This window comes from Corvus kubaryi, unplaced genomic scaffold, assembly GCF_017639235.1.
Source record: "Corvus kubaryi isolate FWS band 111438036 unplaced genomic scaffold, C.kubaryi_AGA036_p1.0 split3-37173, whole genome shotgun sequence".
Lineage (NCBI taxonomy): Eukaryota > Metazoa > Chordata > Aves > Passeriformes > Corvidae > Corvus > Corvus kubaryi.
Genome location: NW_024582085.1, coordinates 596,714 through 614,728, shown reverse-complemented (window position 1 = coordinate 614,728; position 18,015 = coordinate 596,714). Strand labels below are relative to the sequence as shown.

Here is an 18,015-nt window from a genome sequence, read left to right as displayed (position 1 = left end):
ATGAATAGTCACCTTTAAATGTAGTTGTTAATGTTTAACTGTGTTCCAAATGTTTTTTCAAGACCTCAATAAAAAAATTAGATTGATAAGCCAATGAAAATAAGAGAAATTACTGGTGTAAAAACCTGAATGACTTAATCTCTTACTGTATTGTAGCTTTTAATATGCTGTCTGAATGTTGTTTGCAGGCAGAATTTCTCCTTGGAGCTTAGGTTTTGAGAATGGTGATCTGCAGAAGGTCAGTGCAGAGCTAGCAGAGGCAGATTCTATATTAACTTCCATCCAGAGCCAGTTCAGTCTTGACACAATTGCACACATTAAGTTACTGAGCTGCATTATACTCTGAGCTGAACAGATCTCTAAGCCATGAAAGAGGAGAGCTGCTCTCAAGATAAGAATTTAGATAAAAGAGCAGCAAATCACCTTTAGTTTTCAGATCAACAGTCACAAAATACTTGAAATTTCATCGTGTGTTAGCTTTGCTCAGGATCTGACACTGCTTCAGAGTACAGACCCAAGTCCTGCAATTTTCAGAGGAGGGAATCCTCCTGGCTGCTCTAAAATATGTGCAGTGTCATGAAACTGCCATAAATTCCAGATATCTTCAAAGCATAAAGTAATCCCATCCAGCTGTTGTGGAGCATTTACCCTGGCTGGAGCACAGCTACTTTCATTTTGAGTACGCAGCTAATAAAATCCCAAAAAGGATGTGAGCATGCATGTTTCATGTTAAAAGAGGACCAATAAACAGGATACACACGTCCTTACCCATTCTTATCTCCAGCAGTATTTCAATTTATTTTCCATTTTTGTCAGCATTCTGAGAGATAATTCACTTCCAGAAGTCTTGACACCAAAAAAGCAATTGTCACAAAATAGCAACAAGAATTGACTCATTTTTTGTTTAAACTTTAAGCTTTCCACACTTCCTAGGTACAGATACTCTTAGTGTAGCCCTGTAGTACCTGTCCTCTATTTCATGCAATGCTGCTTTCTGCTGGAAAGACCACCTAATTTTTAGCTCCTGTACAGATCAAAGCTACATGTCTTACAAAACATGGAATGCTATGCTCAATGCACCTTGAAATCAAGCAATATTTTCATTTGTGCTTGAGCAGTAAGTGTAGAATAACAAAACTAGATGTAAAAGATGGTTCGGGTTGCTTTTTTTTTTTTTAACTTCTCAATGCTAAGCTAGGTTATATTCTATTCAAAGTACTACATTGATTTTAAAAATGCACAAGAAAAGGACATGACTATGCTTATGTAAGCCTGTGTTCAAATACTGACTCTAGGGTGTGCATTCTGTGCTGTCTGGTTGATTCATCAGAGTAGTCAGGAAGCCAAAACACTTCTCTCCTTGGTTTAAGCTGATGCTTTAGTCAAAAATTCTTGAGTTAAGGAAGGACATGCATCCTTTTTGTGTTTGGATTGGATTCTGATACAACAGAAATGTCAACTTGTTAGACTTAATTATGACAAAATTTAGAATAAATTATGAAGCTGTCTGTACCTCTAACTGTTTCAGACATTAATGTCTGAAGCTATTACTGGATTTTGTGAGAATGACTGCTTCTTTTATGGTTCTTTTTTGTGCCCAAACTGAAAAATAACGTGTTTGGTATGGAAAGGAACATTACCAGTCAGTGGTTAAGGGTTTTGTTGGTCTATGTTTGCCATTTATTGCCTTTGCAGAGGCTGGGATTGGACAGGCAGTAGTTGGGACTGCTGCTAAGTCTGTTTCAGATTATGTTCTTACCTACTGCCCGAAGTAGATAGCCACAGCTTTATTCCATGATTTGAGAGTCAGTGAATGCTGATTCAATGGAGCGTGGGTAGCAGTTCTTTCATAGTTTATCTTTGTAATCTTCTGTAATGGATACTCGTTTCATTTGTGTATGTATCTGTAAAAGCTTTTAAAAGCATTTTACTTGCATTTTACTTACATTTTACCATGGGAAGAAGCCTGCCAAGGTCTGTACACTTAAACTCCAAATCTTATTTTAAGGCTTTAATATATTATAGCACAGAATCATATTAATGGTTTTGCTTTCTCAACCCACTTATTTAATTAACTAATACAACAGAGACATAGACATATGTTTTTTATTTTCTTCATGTCCTGACTCTTTTCAGAGCCAAACCAAGTTTGGATATGGGAATCTCTCCTCCTTGTGCAGAACAAGAGATGGAGAAATAGCTGCTGTGCAGGATGCTCTTCTGCTGGAGTTCTGATGTCCATAGCTCAGGCAGATTGAACCTGTGGCTGTGTCTAAACAAGTGGTTAAAATGACTTTGTTCTTAACTTGTGAGTTAGAAAACATGTTTTGTATAGTTGGGTTTCTTGATGTTTTTGGGGTTTTTTAGCTGTGGAAGTTTTCTGGGGGGCTAAAAAAAAGTAAGGAATTACTGGGTTATAATAGTTAACATTTGTTTCTTGCTTTTTTTAAAAAAAGTATTTCACTGACTTTAGAAGACCCCCTGTTAATTTAGGATTACTGCAAAAAGCAATAGAAGAAATTTTTTAAATTAGCAGTATGCTGGTTAAAACCACTTTTAAATGGTGAATTTTAGAAAAGTCATAGGTTTGCAGAGATCTTTGGTTGATGTTATGCAGAGCCCAGTCTGTTAAGCAGTCTAGAATGTTTCATGGGGAATACTGTTTTTAGTCTTTTTTTCTGTATGAGCTCAAGGGAATACTTATTTTGTGGTGAGAGAGACTCCTACTCTGCAGTTTCCAGTTCAATAGGGGCTTGAGTAATGCTTGAAATGTTTCTTGGTTGTGGATCTACCAGGTTGTTTAATTACCATCTATTTTTCACTTTATATTTTTATGTTCTGTCTCCAGAAAGGACTTAAAAATTTTTAACTCTGTTACTTACTCCTGTTTGGAAAGTGGCTTCTACAGATCTTTTTATTACAATGGTCTTACTGGTTTAACTTTTGTTAGAATTGCCTTTTTAAAAAACATCTACCCCGAATACTAGAGATAGCTTCATTCCCATCCTACATCTTAATCACTAATAGACAAGGGCTGATAAATCCCCTTCTAGTTCATCTCTCTCCAGAAAGGCTTATTCCTCATTTGACAATTTATCTGAAAGTATGTCCTTCAGTTGCTTTAATACTTTGTGGTCTGAAATGTCTTGAAGAATAATTCTAGATTAGATTCCAGCAGAATTGTCTTAATAGAGCCAATTACTTAATAAAAGCAGTAACAAAGAAGAAATTATGTCAGAGATTTTAGGCTGATGTTCTGTTTACCATCAATTCTTTGAGAAATAAGAGCTTAATGCAAGATTGATTTCATTATACTGGCCAAGCTTTTTCAAAAAAACCACAAGTAGTTAAAAGCATTTAGGAAATAAAATTTGCTGTATTTAAATGTGCCAGTTGTGTGCTCAAAGCCCTACATGAAAAATTAAATTTTCAGTTTAAATGACAATCTGTCCCATTTCTAGATTTGTTTTTTACTGTCTGACCAATATTATACTTCTTTTAGTCTGAGAGGTAATAATAATTCATAATGCTTAGAGCAATTGGAAACAGAAACCAGTCCCTTTTAATTGTTTCCTTCCGTTGTATTTAATTCAGCTTCTCTGGATACATTAAAATTCTTGGATGATGGGTTTGTTTTCTGCTTGTTGTCTTAATAATAAAAGCTGGACCCTACAAGATGATTTAGAAAAAAAGGGTATTCTGAGTTTGGTTTTGTTTGAGAACCAACCAAACTTGTAGGCGCACTTTAAGTGGCCCTTTTCCTCTCCAGTGTTTATATTAAAAATTCAGCATTCTATGGATACTTACTAATAGTTAAAGCGAAGTTTTTAGTTTATACTATTGTAATGTTTAAGGGAAGATGACTTTTGCTTGTTGTAATTTCACTGTGGCAATGCCAGTTTACATCTTTCTCCTACCATTCCCACATCACTTGGCCATCTCAGGGACAGAGGGAGAACATTTCAGCCAAGAGCTGAAAAGCTCAGGACTAAGCTTTTTCTCCCTCAGTGGATTGTATAGCAAAGCAAATATGATCATTCACACCTGATTTACATAGCCAGCTTGCCACACATGACTGTGACAAGAAAAAGCTCCTCTCCCAACCTTTATCCGTCTTACTGACACAGATGTGAGCTGAGGCATTACTGGTTACAGGATAGGAGGAAAGAACTTTCCAAAAAGTAACTTCTGTAAATGGACACAAGTAGAAATTTATTGGCTTTAACAAGCTGACATTTTTCCTTTTTTTTCCCCTTAAAACCTCAGACTGTGTGTTGCATATGTTTCCCTAATTTAAGTAACATCGAGAAAGTTTTAACCAGGCATTAATTTAAATCCAATTTCCTGTATCTCTTGAGGAGAAAGGAGCACTTTTTTTTCTCCCTTCTTTTTTTTCCCTTTTGCTTTTAAATTTTCCCACCCCTGTGGCTGGAGGAAGCTGTGTGCAGAGCTGTTCCCACAGACTGGGGGTCTCCAGCGCCGCCGTTTCCGTGTGCGGCAGGAGCGGCTCCGGCCCCGGGCACTGTGAGCCCCAGCACGTACACTGACATCAGAGCCTGGACCTGCACCGGGGCCACTTCGCATCAAAAGTGTTAAAGCTGAGCAGGAAACAAAGATTTCCCTCGCATTCTTCTAGAAATTGTCCAGAGTTTTGGTTTTGTCCTCTTGTTGGAGGAGACTGTGGTGGTTGTTGTTCATTTGAAGTCCAAAGCACTGCTTTGACAAGAAGTACAAGTGCCTTCATTCCCACTCTGCCTGGCACAGAACACTGGCTCTGGGTGGAGTTTTCTGCCTTAGGAGTGCCAAGTTTTAGTGTCTTGTCAAAGACAGGTGATGATGATGACTAAATTGCTGTCAGGTGAATGGTTTGCTCAGGTGATTGTGATTCTGCACTTCTGTGACTGGAGGTTTTAGTTCCTGCTGTTAAAATTTTGAAAACTAAGTAAGCTTCTGCTTGAGCCCAGTTAAGTGAGTTAGATATTAAACCATATTTATATTTCTCCATGGAAGTGTAAAAGATAGATGATATATTGTTGTTACTGGTTGTTTCCTAACTAAAGTTTAAACTGACTGCTATCCACTTAGCCTCTCTAACACTGTTTAACTGCCAACAGTCAAATATACAGTCGTTTAAAAGGTCACTGAGGCATCTTATTCATAATTCTTTTGGACTGGGCTGACTCTACAATAATTTATACAGTCTCAGGAGATGCATTTACTAGTGCCACTGAGTTTCCTACGGGAGCTAAAAGATCAAGAGTGCAAGACAGCAGTTTTCAATTCCAGTTTCAATCCCAAAGATTCTCTGCTACTATCAGCACTAAATGTGCTGGAACATCTTTATTTCCAAATGAAAGTTAACTTTTGTTTGTGATCTTCTTCACATCAGTTTCTATAGAGAAATGGTTTGTTTAGAAGAGAAAATTTGTCCTCATCTTTTAGAAATTTTGTCTGGATATGAATGTAGTAGAAGCAGAAAATAGAATGAACCTTAACAGAGATACGAACACATTTCCTGATCAGGGATTTGGGATACACATATTTAACTCGTTTGCTTTTCTGTTTTGGGGTGTACAGTTGCACCAAATCCATTACCTTCTAGCACAGCATTTTACAGCTTTTAACACACACTCAGGCATACATTTTGCACTTTCTTTTGAGGGAGGGCTTAATATTATCTGAAATTAATATGTAGAATAACTGACTTTCTTATCATTATATTTTTCTTAGTAGTGCAGTTCTTACCACAGAATGTTGGTATTGGGCTGTCTGCTTTCTCTGCCAATTTCTTCAAAGGCATTAAAAAGAAGTATTGATGTATTGGTAGCATGTAATAATTCTTAGATTATGGCTTTGATATTGCTTATATTTTTTTCCCTTCAAGAATATTGACATCACAAACTTCAGCAGCAGCTGGAATGATGGCCTGGCTTTCTGTGCAGTTCTCCACACTTACCTCCCAGCCCATATTCCCTATCAAGAACTGAACAGCCAGGACAAGGTAAGACATTAAAAATCCTATTCCCAGCACTGCAATGCTTTAATTAATATGAGTTAATAAAGAACAATGAACTAATTTGATTTCTAAAAACCCCAGTGTTACTAGGATTTCCAAATAATCTCTGTGTGTTCTGGTCTGCCACAGTTCCTACCTATTGGTGTGTTAGCCCAGAATGTACAATTAATAATAGATCCTAAAAACATAAGATTATTTCACTAATGCATGAAGAGATTTTTTTATTTATGCTTTTTAGAAAATAAATAATCTCTTCTTTAGTATTTTATAAATCAGTTGTTCTTCACTGACAATGATATTCAGCATTATCTTCTGAACAGGCAATTAATAAAAATCTTTCATAAATTTTTGGATGATATTAAAACACATTCATTCCTGTGGTTCCTTTGAATTACTGTAGTCAAATTATAGACTCCATTTGAAGCAAAAGTAGTAGCATTATTATGAACATTCTTAAGATCATTTTGTTATGTTTGAAATAGTATTTCCTTGTTTTCTAACATGTTTCTATATCTCATGCAGAGAAGAAATTTTACTTTGGCTTTTCAGGCAGCTGAAAGTGTTGGCATCAAATCTACTCTGGTAAGATTTAAATGCATATTGAATGAATTATGACCCATTTATAAAAATCAAAATTACTCTATTTTGTAGTCTCAAAAGATTTGGATGTTTATACTTAAAAATAGCAGCAGATGAGCTCAGCTAGAGGTTCTTGCACTAAATAATGACTGAAATACAGACCTGTTAAGCTTTAAAAGGAAGGTTCACCAACACTTATCTCTCAATACAAAAAGAAATATTAATAACGGCAATGAATTTGTTTGAGAATAGTTTGGGAAATAGTTATGGGATACAGTTTTCAAGAATCCATTAAATCTCTCCTGTCTCTGACATACTTCTATATTATTTGGGATTTCTGGAACTCTGGAGCTACAAATCAAGCAATGTAATTTGTTTCTTTTTCTCAGTGTACTGTGAGAGTTGAGATTTGCCTCTTCAGTTTAGACTTTTAATTTTTCAGCATTGCAAATATTTGTAAGGTTTTTTCAGTGGTTGTTTATAAGTTGTCTTACACAAATTTTAGAGAAAAATAATTAGTTTTCAATAGTAGAGTGTTTACTAGAAAAGGAGTATTTCTGAAGGTGCGGAATTGAGAGTATCCCAAACCCTTGTGAGTGGTCATGAAAATGTTGAAATGGCCATTATCAGAAATTATATTTAAGTGATACTTTTGCAACCTAAATTCTAACAAAGCTGCCATAGTTAGCAACTAACAGTATGACAGAGTTTTTAAAAATAACACTTTCCTTGATCCTTATCAGTGCTTTACCCCCCCAGCATTGTGTTTGCTAACAATGGCAGTGCAGCTCCTGGGCTTTCATACTTTGACTTTGGCACTGATTTGAAATGTGGAAGTTTCTTACCAAGCGCTGATGTAAGAATGAGATTGTGGAAAATAACTGCAAAAATTCTTGCATAATTCAGCCTTAATCTAAATGGTTGCTGTCTGTCCTTCCTTTTTTCTGATGTACTTCATTACTGATACCATAAACAGACAAATTGAATGGAATTAAGTCTAAGTGCAAATTGTATCCATCTTAATAAGTTAGTATCTATTTACATACCTACATGCACAGTGTATGTGATGTGTATGTTTGAGGATTTTTTTTTTTAATCCATATTACATGAGTAGACGGTGAAGAAGGGTGTGAAAACTCCTGTATGTAAATAGGAGTGGAATGCAAGTAGAAGTTATTCATCCTCTGAAGGTGTTCAGCTAAAAAAACTCACAACTTCTTTTTTGAGTTCTGGAGATTCCTGCATCCAAAGCTTTCAAATAGAGCTTTACAGTAAACAGAAATTACTAGAAACTACATCACTCTGTTTTGCTTTGTACACATGCTGAAGAGAGTAGGTGGGATTTAAGTATTTATTGATGCTTAACCTGATGGGAATTTTGAACTGTAATTAATATCTGGGTCTTGATTCTGTGGCTCACAGTTCCTGGGGTAGGTTGAGTTGATTTGCAAGGCTGATGCAGGGTTGTGTGAACACTAAAGTCTGACTATTGTACCAGCTGTGCTCAGTGGGGGACAGCTTGAGCATGCACAGCATCAGACATTTCAATCTTAAGTCAACAAAAGAACTATCTACAGATATGCTATTCATTACATTTTGTAAGTAATACCAAGATATTGAGGAAAACAGAGCTTTCTTCATCAGTGCTTTAAATTGTGGAAACTTGACAGATTTACCATTCCCAGGAATGTGTGAAAACACTGCTGCATTGCTCTCAAGGTTTTCATTTCTGATTTTGACCAATCTGTTTTCTGTGACAGGACATCAATGAAATGGTGCGAACGGAGCGTCCAGACTGGCAGAATGTCATGCTGTATGTTACAGCAATTTACAAATACTTTGAAACCTGAACCCTAATCATTCGGCAGATCCATGGGATACAACCAACATGAGCTAGCAGATGGAAATCTTACTGAAATGCTAATCCCCATTTCACTGAAAACTGGCAACATTTGAGTCCCCTCAAACTTCAGTGACTCTATCATGGATTGCCTCAGATTGCTTCAGCTACTAAGCATGGAAACAACTGTTTAAAAGCAAGAACTTGTTGCCACAGTGCTTGGAATAACCCAGGTTATTAAGCTATTCAGATTAATTATGTAGCCTAAAGAGCCTGGACTACTTATGTGCTGCCTTTCCAGTCAGACTTCCTGAAACTTTCTTTCCTGGGAGAGTGAGATGAATGCTTCCTCTAGCATATAGGAGACTAAATGTACAGATAAAGCTTTGAGAAAGAAAAGGATAACATGGCATCATATTACTGGACTTTCTGTAGTATCCTGATTCCACAGACTCTGAATATTCTACCCACAGCATATGGCAGCCCAATACAGTAGAGTTCTTAATGGTAACTTAGTTACTGCCTATTTTTCATCCTTTAAAATGTGCACAGTATTCTAGGAAAACAAGCTTTGATTCCATAATGATAAACTGAGGGGAAAAGTGCTCTCGATACCTCGAAAAATCTGGCACAGAAGAAGTCTTCATTCTAAAGCTTCATTATAAGCCTACCTCTGTCACAGTGATGTGGCTTTCATCTTTATCTTATGGATTGTTAAAGACTAGCACATGCAGCTCCTGGCTTTCAGGGTATACTATACTTCAAGGAATCTGTGCAAACTCCCTGTGCTTCCATTGTAACAGAAATGAATCAATAATCACCCCTTGTCTGGCTTGTTCTTTCCTCTCTTCCTCCTTTGCCTGTGCAGCACACACAGCTACCCTGGGCTTTCCTCTACAGCAATATGAGCACATGTCGTGGATGTCTGTGGTAGAAGTTTGGAACTGGGATAGCATTTCCTCTGCAGAGAAGATACTCTCAATAAGTTGTAATAATGAAATAGTTTGTCTCAAAATCCAGCTTTGCCATGTTTTCTGTGTGTTTTTCATTGGTCTTGCACATCCTCATCTGAGTGACGGAAGGTGAGATGTTCTCTGGGAAGGACTATGGAGGAACTGATGTAATGTGTGTACACCCAGTAGTCTCAAATATTGCGTGGAAATGACTCACTGTCACAAGGAAGGAATTGAGAAACTTTAGTCTGCTCAACTTCTTTTTTTTTTTTTTCTGAAAATGTACCTGAATTCATTTAGCAGCTCTTGGGCAAGAGAGTTTAAGTGCCTTAGCGATCATTGAGTTGATACGTCCTGGCACTTCAGCGCCTGGTGTGGAATGTTAATGGCTCCCGGTGATTTCATGGCTCCATTTGTGACGAGCTGTTTGTTGTAATCTTGCTTGTCAAATCGAGGGGAGACTTCACTCTGTCATTGCTTCTGCCTCTTGCTTTTCTGAACACTTTCCAGCAGTTCAGCCACGGAACATCTCATTAATATTAAGCAGAAGCCAACTTGAGCAGTGAGTTCTGTAACAGCTGCTATTTATAAGCACAGGCTCTTTCAGCAGTAACCCCATTGTAAAGAAAATAAATCTGTTCTATGGTGCTCTTACGACTGTTAAGGACAGTTTGAATGTCATAGATGTTAACCCAGTGAATGCAATTGTGCTTGGCATCTGTGAAACTTCTTCATGGTATAAAAGCACAGATTTAACTCAAAAGTATTGCCAAATCCAAAACCCCATCATCTGAAGAACATGGCCCATGTGAAGAGTAGTAATTCAGCATGTCTCCAGCATTGTATAAGAATACACATTTATACTGATATGTGCCTGTGGGAACTATGGAACTTTGCAGAATAACTACTTAACCTGTGCTGAGGGCCTTTGGAGAAGTTTTCAGAGCAGCAGTGTCTCAAACATTCTTACAGCTCTTTAGAACTAGAAGTAGATACTGTCAGATTATTAATTGGTGCATTTGAAGAGCCAACATAATCTGAAGACAGTTGTTGCAAGAGAGGTTTCAAGTGAAAAATCTTCATTAATAGATTTTAATATAAGTCTGAAATGCATTTTCCTCTCCTCTATATTTCTTCAATTTTTTTTTTTTAGTTCATTTCTTAGTTTCCAATAAGAATAGTCTTACTGGAAATATGCATTACTGCTCTCTTGCATTCTATCTCCTACTATTAAATTCCAGATTTTGCCAGTCAGTGTTTAAAAAACCCTTCTCTTTATCCTCTGAACAGATATCCTTATTTATGATTGTCTTATTCATTGCCTTAGATTTTAAAAAAAATATTTTTCTAATGAAAAGGATAGCATTTCTTGATCTAAAGTCACTCATGACCTGTTTTGGTGAGGTAATTCGAGCTTTGAGCTGATTTTTTTTCTGTCCAATGGTCATCTTCGTTTACCTGGAATGTTGTCCGAGTCCTTAACTGCAGTAACACTGGGAGTGTAACCATTTGTCAAAAGAGAAATCACGTTTGCCAGATCCTTTCTGTAAAAAACATGAGCTGCTGGTCTTCAGAAAGGAAGAGAGAGAAAAGCTAGCAGTAATTATAAAAGGAATCTTGTTACAAATTTCAGAGCTCTGTAAACTTTTTCTTGGTGTGATCTGTCTGATAAAACTCTGTGAATCCAGCCCAGGAACACTGGGCTTTGTGAAGAGTTTTTTTGTGTGCTGATGTATCTGAGCCTTTACAAATGAGGAATGAAGCAATGGAAGATCTAAAGCAAACATAATGCCCTGCTGCACTCTACAATCTGTTTTTTTCTGAAGGTTCAAACCACATTCAGTTGTTCAAGAGGAAAAATAGCTGTAGCCCTTCTGGATGTGGAATAAATATACTGTTGTGTTTGGTTTCTGTTCATAGTTAATCCTGAAACAGCCTGGGTTTTTGTTCATGTGAAGTGCAAGTTTATGCTGATTTACTTTCCTTTTAATCCAGAAAATATTTCTGAATGTACTGAAAATATTTTGTTATCCATTTATATTTTACTGTGTGCCTTGCAAGTGCCTGTGCTGTAGAATATCAGGGTTACTCATGGCCAGCTGTAGGGTGGGCAACCAAGTGCAGCTGTGGGACATCCTGATGCAGGTACAGCTGTGTCAGCCTCTGGATCCTGTGGATGGAAACACTTCTATGGGTGTTACACTTGATTTGGTTTCCAGTTGGTTTTGTTTAATCCAGTTTGGTTTGGCTGTCTATTTAAATAGAAACACCAATTTAGGATCTCCAGTGTCTGGCCCTCACAAAAAATGTCTTATTCCTGTGCCTCTGAAAAACTGAGTGAAATTTTCACTTTTAAATTTGTGTTTGTGGGTAGTTTATCCAGAATATAGTATATAATTATCACAGATTCTGATTTAAAGGTAGATTTTTTTTCTCTTTTGCATAAAATATATTCTTCAAGTTACATGTAATGTTTCTGATAATTTTTTGTCTCCAATTTTATGAAATATTTCCACTGTTTGTGTCTTTCTGTAAAGTCCATCATCATGTCTTAGGAGGCCCTTAATTTGCCAGAGCTAAATGAACTCTGCTTTAATTTATTGGTGTAAACTCCTGTTAATATCCCTGGCAGCAGTGATGCTCTGGTTTTACGTGCATGGGGAGAAATAAATTAAACCCCTCCTGTAATAGTGCAGTACAGTGGTTTAAGCTGCTGAGGATCTGCCTTGTGAATCGTGTAGCTGTGACACTGGAGTCTCCCTTCTATTACTAATCTCAGTGTTTTTTCAGTTTCAACACTTTAGGCATTTGGATTCTTTTGCACCACCAAAAAATTGCTTTCACTCAATTCTATTTCTGTACAGATTTGGCCCAGGGCACAATTTTTATGCCAGTGTAGTTTTAACCAAGATTATTTGGGAAGCTGGAGATTTGGAGAACTTGTGGTTGTTTTTCTTACTGCCTGTGCCTGCTTTGGGGACACTGCCTGGTGTTCAGATGGTGAGTGACAGTTCCTTCCAAAGCTGCCCCGGGCTGGCTGAAGTGATGTAGTTACACCTTTAAACTGTGCTCCTGTGACTCCTGTGGTGACTTGACTTCTTGTTTGCCTCTTGCAACTAACGCAGCCCCAAGTAGGAACTACTAAGGGGCAAAATTCTTCTGGGAAGGAATGCAGTTGTACACTTTCATGCTACTTTTTGCCTATTGTGAGTTATGCTGAGGTGGCCTAGAAGGAGGACCTTAAAATAGTCATGTCCATATATGGACTGAGTTAACTGTATAGCTTGTTTGTGGTCCTTCCCTTGATTTGGTAAATATTTATTTCTGTTGTATTTTTATGTTCTACCAAGCTCTATTTCTGCAATTCCTTTCTTTAAGCTACCATTATTGTATCCCTTTCTTTAAGCTAACATTAACCAGTTTGAGAAATTACTTGGTGAGAAGTGCTATTAAAGTGTCTTCATCATTCATGAGTGCTGGACTTGCCATTGTGCTTTCCCAAGTTAGGGTGTGTTGACTGGCAAAACACAGACTTCTCTTAATACATTTAATTGTCCCTATTTAGAAAGGTATCTTAAATAGTGTTTCTGCTTTCACAGGAGAGTGGCTGGATGGGTTTTAAATTACTGTGTGGCTTGCTGTGTCCCTCCTTCATCTAAGTTCCTTCTGTTGTATTCCCTGATTTCAGAATCAGTGTTGTAGTACGCTCTATAATTATCAAACCCGTGTTAAGCATCTGGAATATGTAGCAAGTATGCTGTGGATAATCAATGCCTAAATAACTTAAAAGGTTGAGGTTTGTACAGTTCTGATTTCTGTCAATTGATACAAGTGTCTTTTTTTCTTACGTTTTTGCTACACTTTCCAGTTGTTTGGATGCAACACCCTTGAACTCGGTTTGAGAAAGCCACTGTCCTAATCTCCTTGAGCTAATTCATTCTGTGATATTAGAATTATTTTCTAACAATGAAACTGTAGTAAAACCTATGAATACCAGATGACTTCCTTCCAACTGACATTAGCTTTTGCTTGGAATATTCCTTACCACTGGGAATAGGCCAGTGTCTGCCTCAGAGTTGCACATAAAGTTCCCATCGGTCCCAGCAGGACTTGAGGATGCAGAGCAGGAGGGTAAACTTCTGGCAGAATATTGCAGCAGCCTGATGTAATTAAGCTGGTTTCATTTTAATCCCCTATTTTCAGGGGTTTTCAGTTTAGGCAAAATCATTTACTAAAAGCTGAAATGTGGCCTGTTAGTTCTCCACTGGGAAGTATGCTTCTGTTTAATAATATTTTTATGAGATTGTATTTATGGAAATGGAAAGAAAAATGTCATAAAGCTAGTTTTGTTGCACTTTTCTAAGGCTTTTGTATTTTGCATAGTTCTAGAATATAAGGAAGCTGCTTGGGAATATAAGGAAGCTGCTTGGGGAGGCCAAGGCTTAAAACTTGCTCTGCCCCAGCATAGCAATGTATTATGTGCATTTTCACCCTAGTGATACATGTATTATTTTAATTGCATGTAACTGGTGTATTTATATGGTAGTGAGGGAGCCCAGCAGACATTTCCTGCTGCAGAGGAGCCATTGGCAGTCCCAGTTCCACAGAACTGGCCTGTTCTGACTGTAGACTGCACTTGCAATAGTGGAATAGTCCATTTTTGATTTTGAACTCTTTCAACAAGTGGAGAGAAGACACTTTCAACAAATGGGGAGAAGGGGGCTCTTTTTTTTTGTTTGGTTTTGGGGGTTTTTTTTGTTGTTTCTTTTTGTTGTTGGTTTGGTTTTTTGTTGTTCCATTGTTGAAATTTCTCTGGAGGCTTTTAATGGTTTCCAATTATTGCATATGTTCAGTTAGGATGGTTACTTGGGAATCAGTTCAGCTAGGCACAAATACATGTAACATACTCAAGTAATTAATCCTTGTAACTTATAGCATTTCAGTTTGATAGACACTTTTGGTTTTATGTGTATTGTAAAGTTAATTTTTCTGTCTATGAGTAGCACTTTTATGTGTATCTGAAGGGTTTTTTGAACAGAAATGTGTTTTTTCTGTATATTATCTAATGGGAAGAAAGTATAACACTACTAAACAAGGCACAGACTAGTTTGCCTCCAGACTGTAAGTTCATTTTAGGTCAGGAATGATCAAGAGTTGTTCAGTGTATCTGAAATCAATCAGTGATCCAAATTAATACTGGAGAACTCTCCCGATCAAACCCAGAAGGGCATTAATTGGTACCCTCCACCTCTCGGACGAGGGTGCTTCCAGTTCAGGTGTGAGGCAGATCTGACAGAACAGTGTGATGAATTTTGGGCTTAGTAAAAGAACGGAATTTTATTGATGCCTCAGTCTGACTTCACAGCACTATACTGGATAAGGAGTAACCTTGTTTGAGATGACACTGCAGCCAGTAATGATATCTCCTAAATAGCTAATTTAAAGCTTACTTTCCATGGCCTTTAAAGATGATATAAAAACCAGTGATTCTAAAAGCTCTTCTCATCCATCCAGCTTTTCTGATTTGTATTGGTTTTACTCTCCCTTGAAACAGCTGTTGTATGTCAGTGTATGTGTTTAGTAATTCTTCTTCTAGACAAGTACAAGTACTTTGCTTTTTTCCCAGAACCCTTTTGAATAGTTTACACACGTCTTACATAGAGAGAGGCTTTGCATAAATGTATAGATGTACCTATATGCACATGCATAAATGTGTGTGTACAGATCTGTACTCCTGCAGGTTCTGAGTAACACGAACATGTTTCAAGAAGTGCTTGTGTCTTGAATACTTAGGCTGGTGTATTAGTGTATAAATTTAAATGGCAAGGAGGAAAAAAACATTTTGTTTGCTTCTGGCTAGAGCTGAGAAATAAAGGTTTGAGGAAAATTTTGATGAGTGTTCCAATTGTATTTCACCCTGTTTCTGGTTTGAAAGGCACAAGTTGGTAATCATTGGACCTTGAAAAGTCAGCAAGCCTATGTTAAGCTAAACCTTTTGAAGGACCCAATATGCTTTCAGTTTGCAAGGACCACTGAAGATCTGGGCATTTTACTTTCTCCATAATGTATTCTGTATGAGTATTTAGTATGTATGCCTTCAATTTGCCAATGTTGCCATGTTTTCTTCTTAATTATTCATGAAATAAAGGTTGCAAATAGCAGAACGTGTGTTTGTTTTCTTGGGTGAAGCTGCTACAAGAAGGGGCTGTTTTAACTCTGGTTTTGGCACTGTGTTTGTTCAGAAGGGTTGCAGGAAGCAACTGTGGAGGTTCATCCGCTAGTGTGTGTGTGAAGGGCTTGTGTGCACATAACCTCAGGATTTTTTTTGGAAGTCATATCTCTCTTGGGATACCAGCAGCCTTTACAGGATCTACCCCCAAAGGGTTTTAGGTGATAAGACAGTGAATACCCCAGATAAGAGGGACATGTTTAAGGCATCTGCTGAGCCTGTATTGTTCTAGAGAAGGAAATTGCAGAGAATATGTTCAGTTTAGGCAACTTCTGTAATACATTGCAGGATTACATTGCAGGATTAGAATTATTTAAATGTTACTTAGCCCAACCCAAATAAGGCAATTGTGTGCTCACTCCCTCTCTGTCTCTAAAGGAGTTGGGCTGGAGAGAGGCTGGGGACTTAATCTCTAAAACAGTTCACACTATTTAAAGCAGATGCCTAAACATAAATTTTCCAGGTGAAAATAAAGCTTAGAGCACCTTAAGTCTGGTTTGGTCTCAAATCATCCTGGATGGTAACTGTTTTCAAATACTCGTTTGGAGCTTTAATTTCAAGTGTTCTGGAATAAATTGGACCCAGAGGTTTGGACTGAGCTCCTAATTATTGTAAATATTGTTCTGGAATGCACTGGCTAGTAAAGGTATTTTAATTCTGCCTTTTTTTTTTTTTTTTTTTTTGAGATTTTTGTGTGGTGTTTTCTGACTGTTCAGCAATCCAGGAAAGTCTTTGTCTCAGTAATGCTATTCTGCAAGAAAATGTGTTGTTTCTCCTTTCTTGAGGTGAAATATTCTCCCTGAGAACTCCGTGCTGTCCTTCCTGCAGTGTCTGGTTGTGCTGGAGGTGTGTGGTTTAAGAACATGCCTGATTTAAGAAAACTCTTTTTAGTTCTTAAAATGGATTTATATCCTGTTTTTAAGCATGGATCTTCAGTTTTCATACTTCTTTTGCAAATATATGTTTCAGAAGTGTAGTGTAGTAGACTGATATCAGAAAATAGATACTTTTCTGTAGCAAGTGCATGGCAGCACCATGGGAGGGACTTGTCCACCTACATGGGCATCTGGACTGCAGGACATGGGCCAGGCCTGAGGGATGCTAAAACTGCAGTGTCTGCACAGTCTGTAGAGCTGCAACTTTTCTTTCCCATATCCACTGAAATAACATTCCCTCACCAAAGTATTTTCATGGATTGCCTTCCAAGCTGTCACTAGAAAATTTTGTTAAAAATGTGAAACCAGCTCCATAAGTGTGTCTAAGTTGAATATAATAAAATTGGTTCATTCATTTCTAAGATCTTACTGTAATGAAAAGCTGCAGCTATATGGAATAGTAAAATAAATACCTCAGAAGCAACAGCAATATAATATTCCACTGTATTAAATCACAAAAGCTAATATCGGAGTCATGGTTTTTCTGCAGTTGAATTCTGTGGAGGAACTAGGTCAGCAATACAGAACTTCTGCTAAATTGTCATTCAATTGTTTCACAATTGCTTTGATCAACAGAAAAAATAATGTATGTTGCAGAGAGCTGGGTGTAGTTCCACAAAGGGCAGAGATCAGAGGGGCTCATGAAGATGTGTGTTATTACCACACAAAATTATTTGAGAGGAGACCCTTATCATTGAAAGCTAACTCCTTTCTTAACTTTCTTATTAAGTAGGAAGCTATTTGCAGCCAGCAGCTACTGATGGAACTTAAAAAACAGACAAAAAGGGAGCTGAATTCTGTGCCCCTCTCAGCTCCCTCACTCAGTGCTTTGTCTGTGTTGTTTTTCAGTACTATCTTTCCTTGAGCCCAGCATTTCATGTTGAGATGTTCTCATATCTTAAGCTGGTTTTTGTTTTCATCCTCAATACTAAAGGTTGAGTGAATTCTTCTTTGAATTTGCTTGAAAAGTTGTGATGGCATTGAGGAAGCTCCGGTGCCTTCTCTACGAATTACTGCTTGGTGCTGCAGCCCAGTACCTTGAATGGGGAAGTTGGCTAATTAGTGTCTCTGTTCCTGGCAGCTGAAGATTAGAAGAGCATTTATGTCTAATTAATTATTTTTATTAGTTTCATTTCTATTAGAAGAGTTTATTTGAAACTTCTCCCATGCAAGTCTTTGTTCAGAAAAAACTGTCTATGAATTTTTAAAGAAGCAGATGAGGGACGGGTGCCACCAATTCTAATCCAGGTTAAGGTTTGTATTAGTCTTTGACTGCTATTGCCCTCTGTGTCACCATCGTTTAACCCTTTTTGTAGAACTGAATTTCTGTATATGAAATGTCCTATTTGAAAAATATGATGTCGACTTTTCTTAAATGGTCTTTGTTCTTCAGGATTTTCAGTTCTTTGGAACCTTCTTAATCTCATTATGAAAATAGGGTTGGACACAGTAGTGTCTTATCA

General features: G+C 37.4%; 1 protein-coding gene across 2 annotated transcripts in view; it reads left to right on the top strand.

Annotated features, from left to right (window-relative positions):
• The window catches only part of SPECC1L (sperm antigen with calponin homology and coiled-coil domains 1 like), a 63,541-nt gene extending 47,994 nt beyond the window's left edge, over positions 1-15,547 (top strand). For both annotated transcript variants that reach the window (XM_042015128.1, XM_042015127.1), the window contains exons 14-16: positions 5,885-6,001; positions 6,539-6,598; positions 8,356-15,547. In XM_042015128.1, coding sequence (XP_041871062.1) covers positions 5,885-6,001; positions 6,539-6,598; positions 8,356-8,445 — 267 coding nt within the window. In that variant the 3' untranslated portion in view covers positions 8,446-15,547. The remainder of the gene's footprint in view (positions 1-5,884; positions 6,002-6,538; positions 6,599-8,355) is intronic.
• Positions 15,548-18,015: the final 2,468 nt, after the last annotated feature.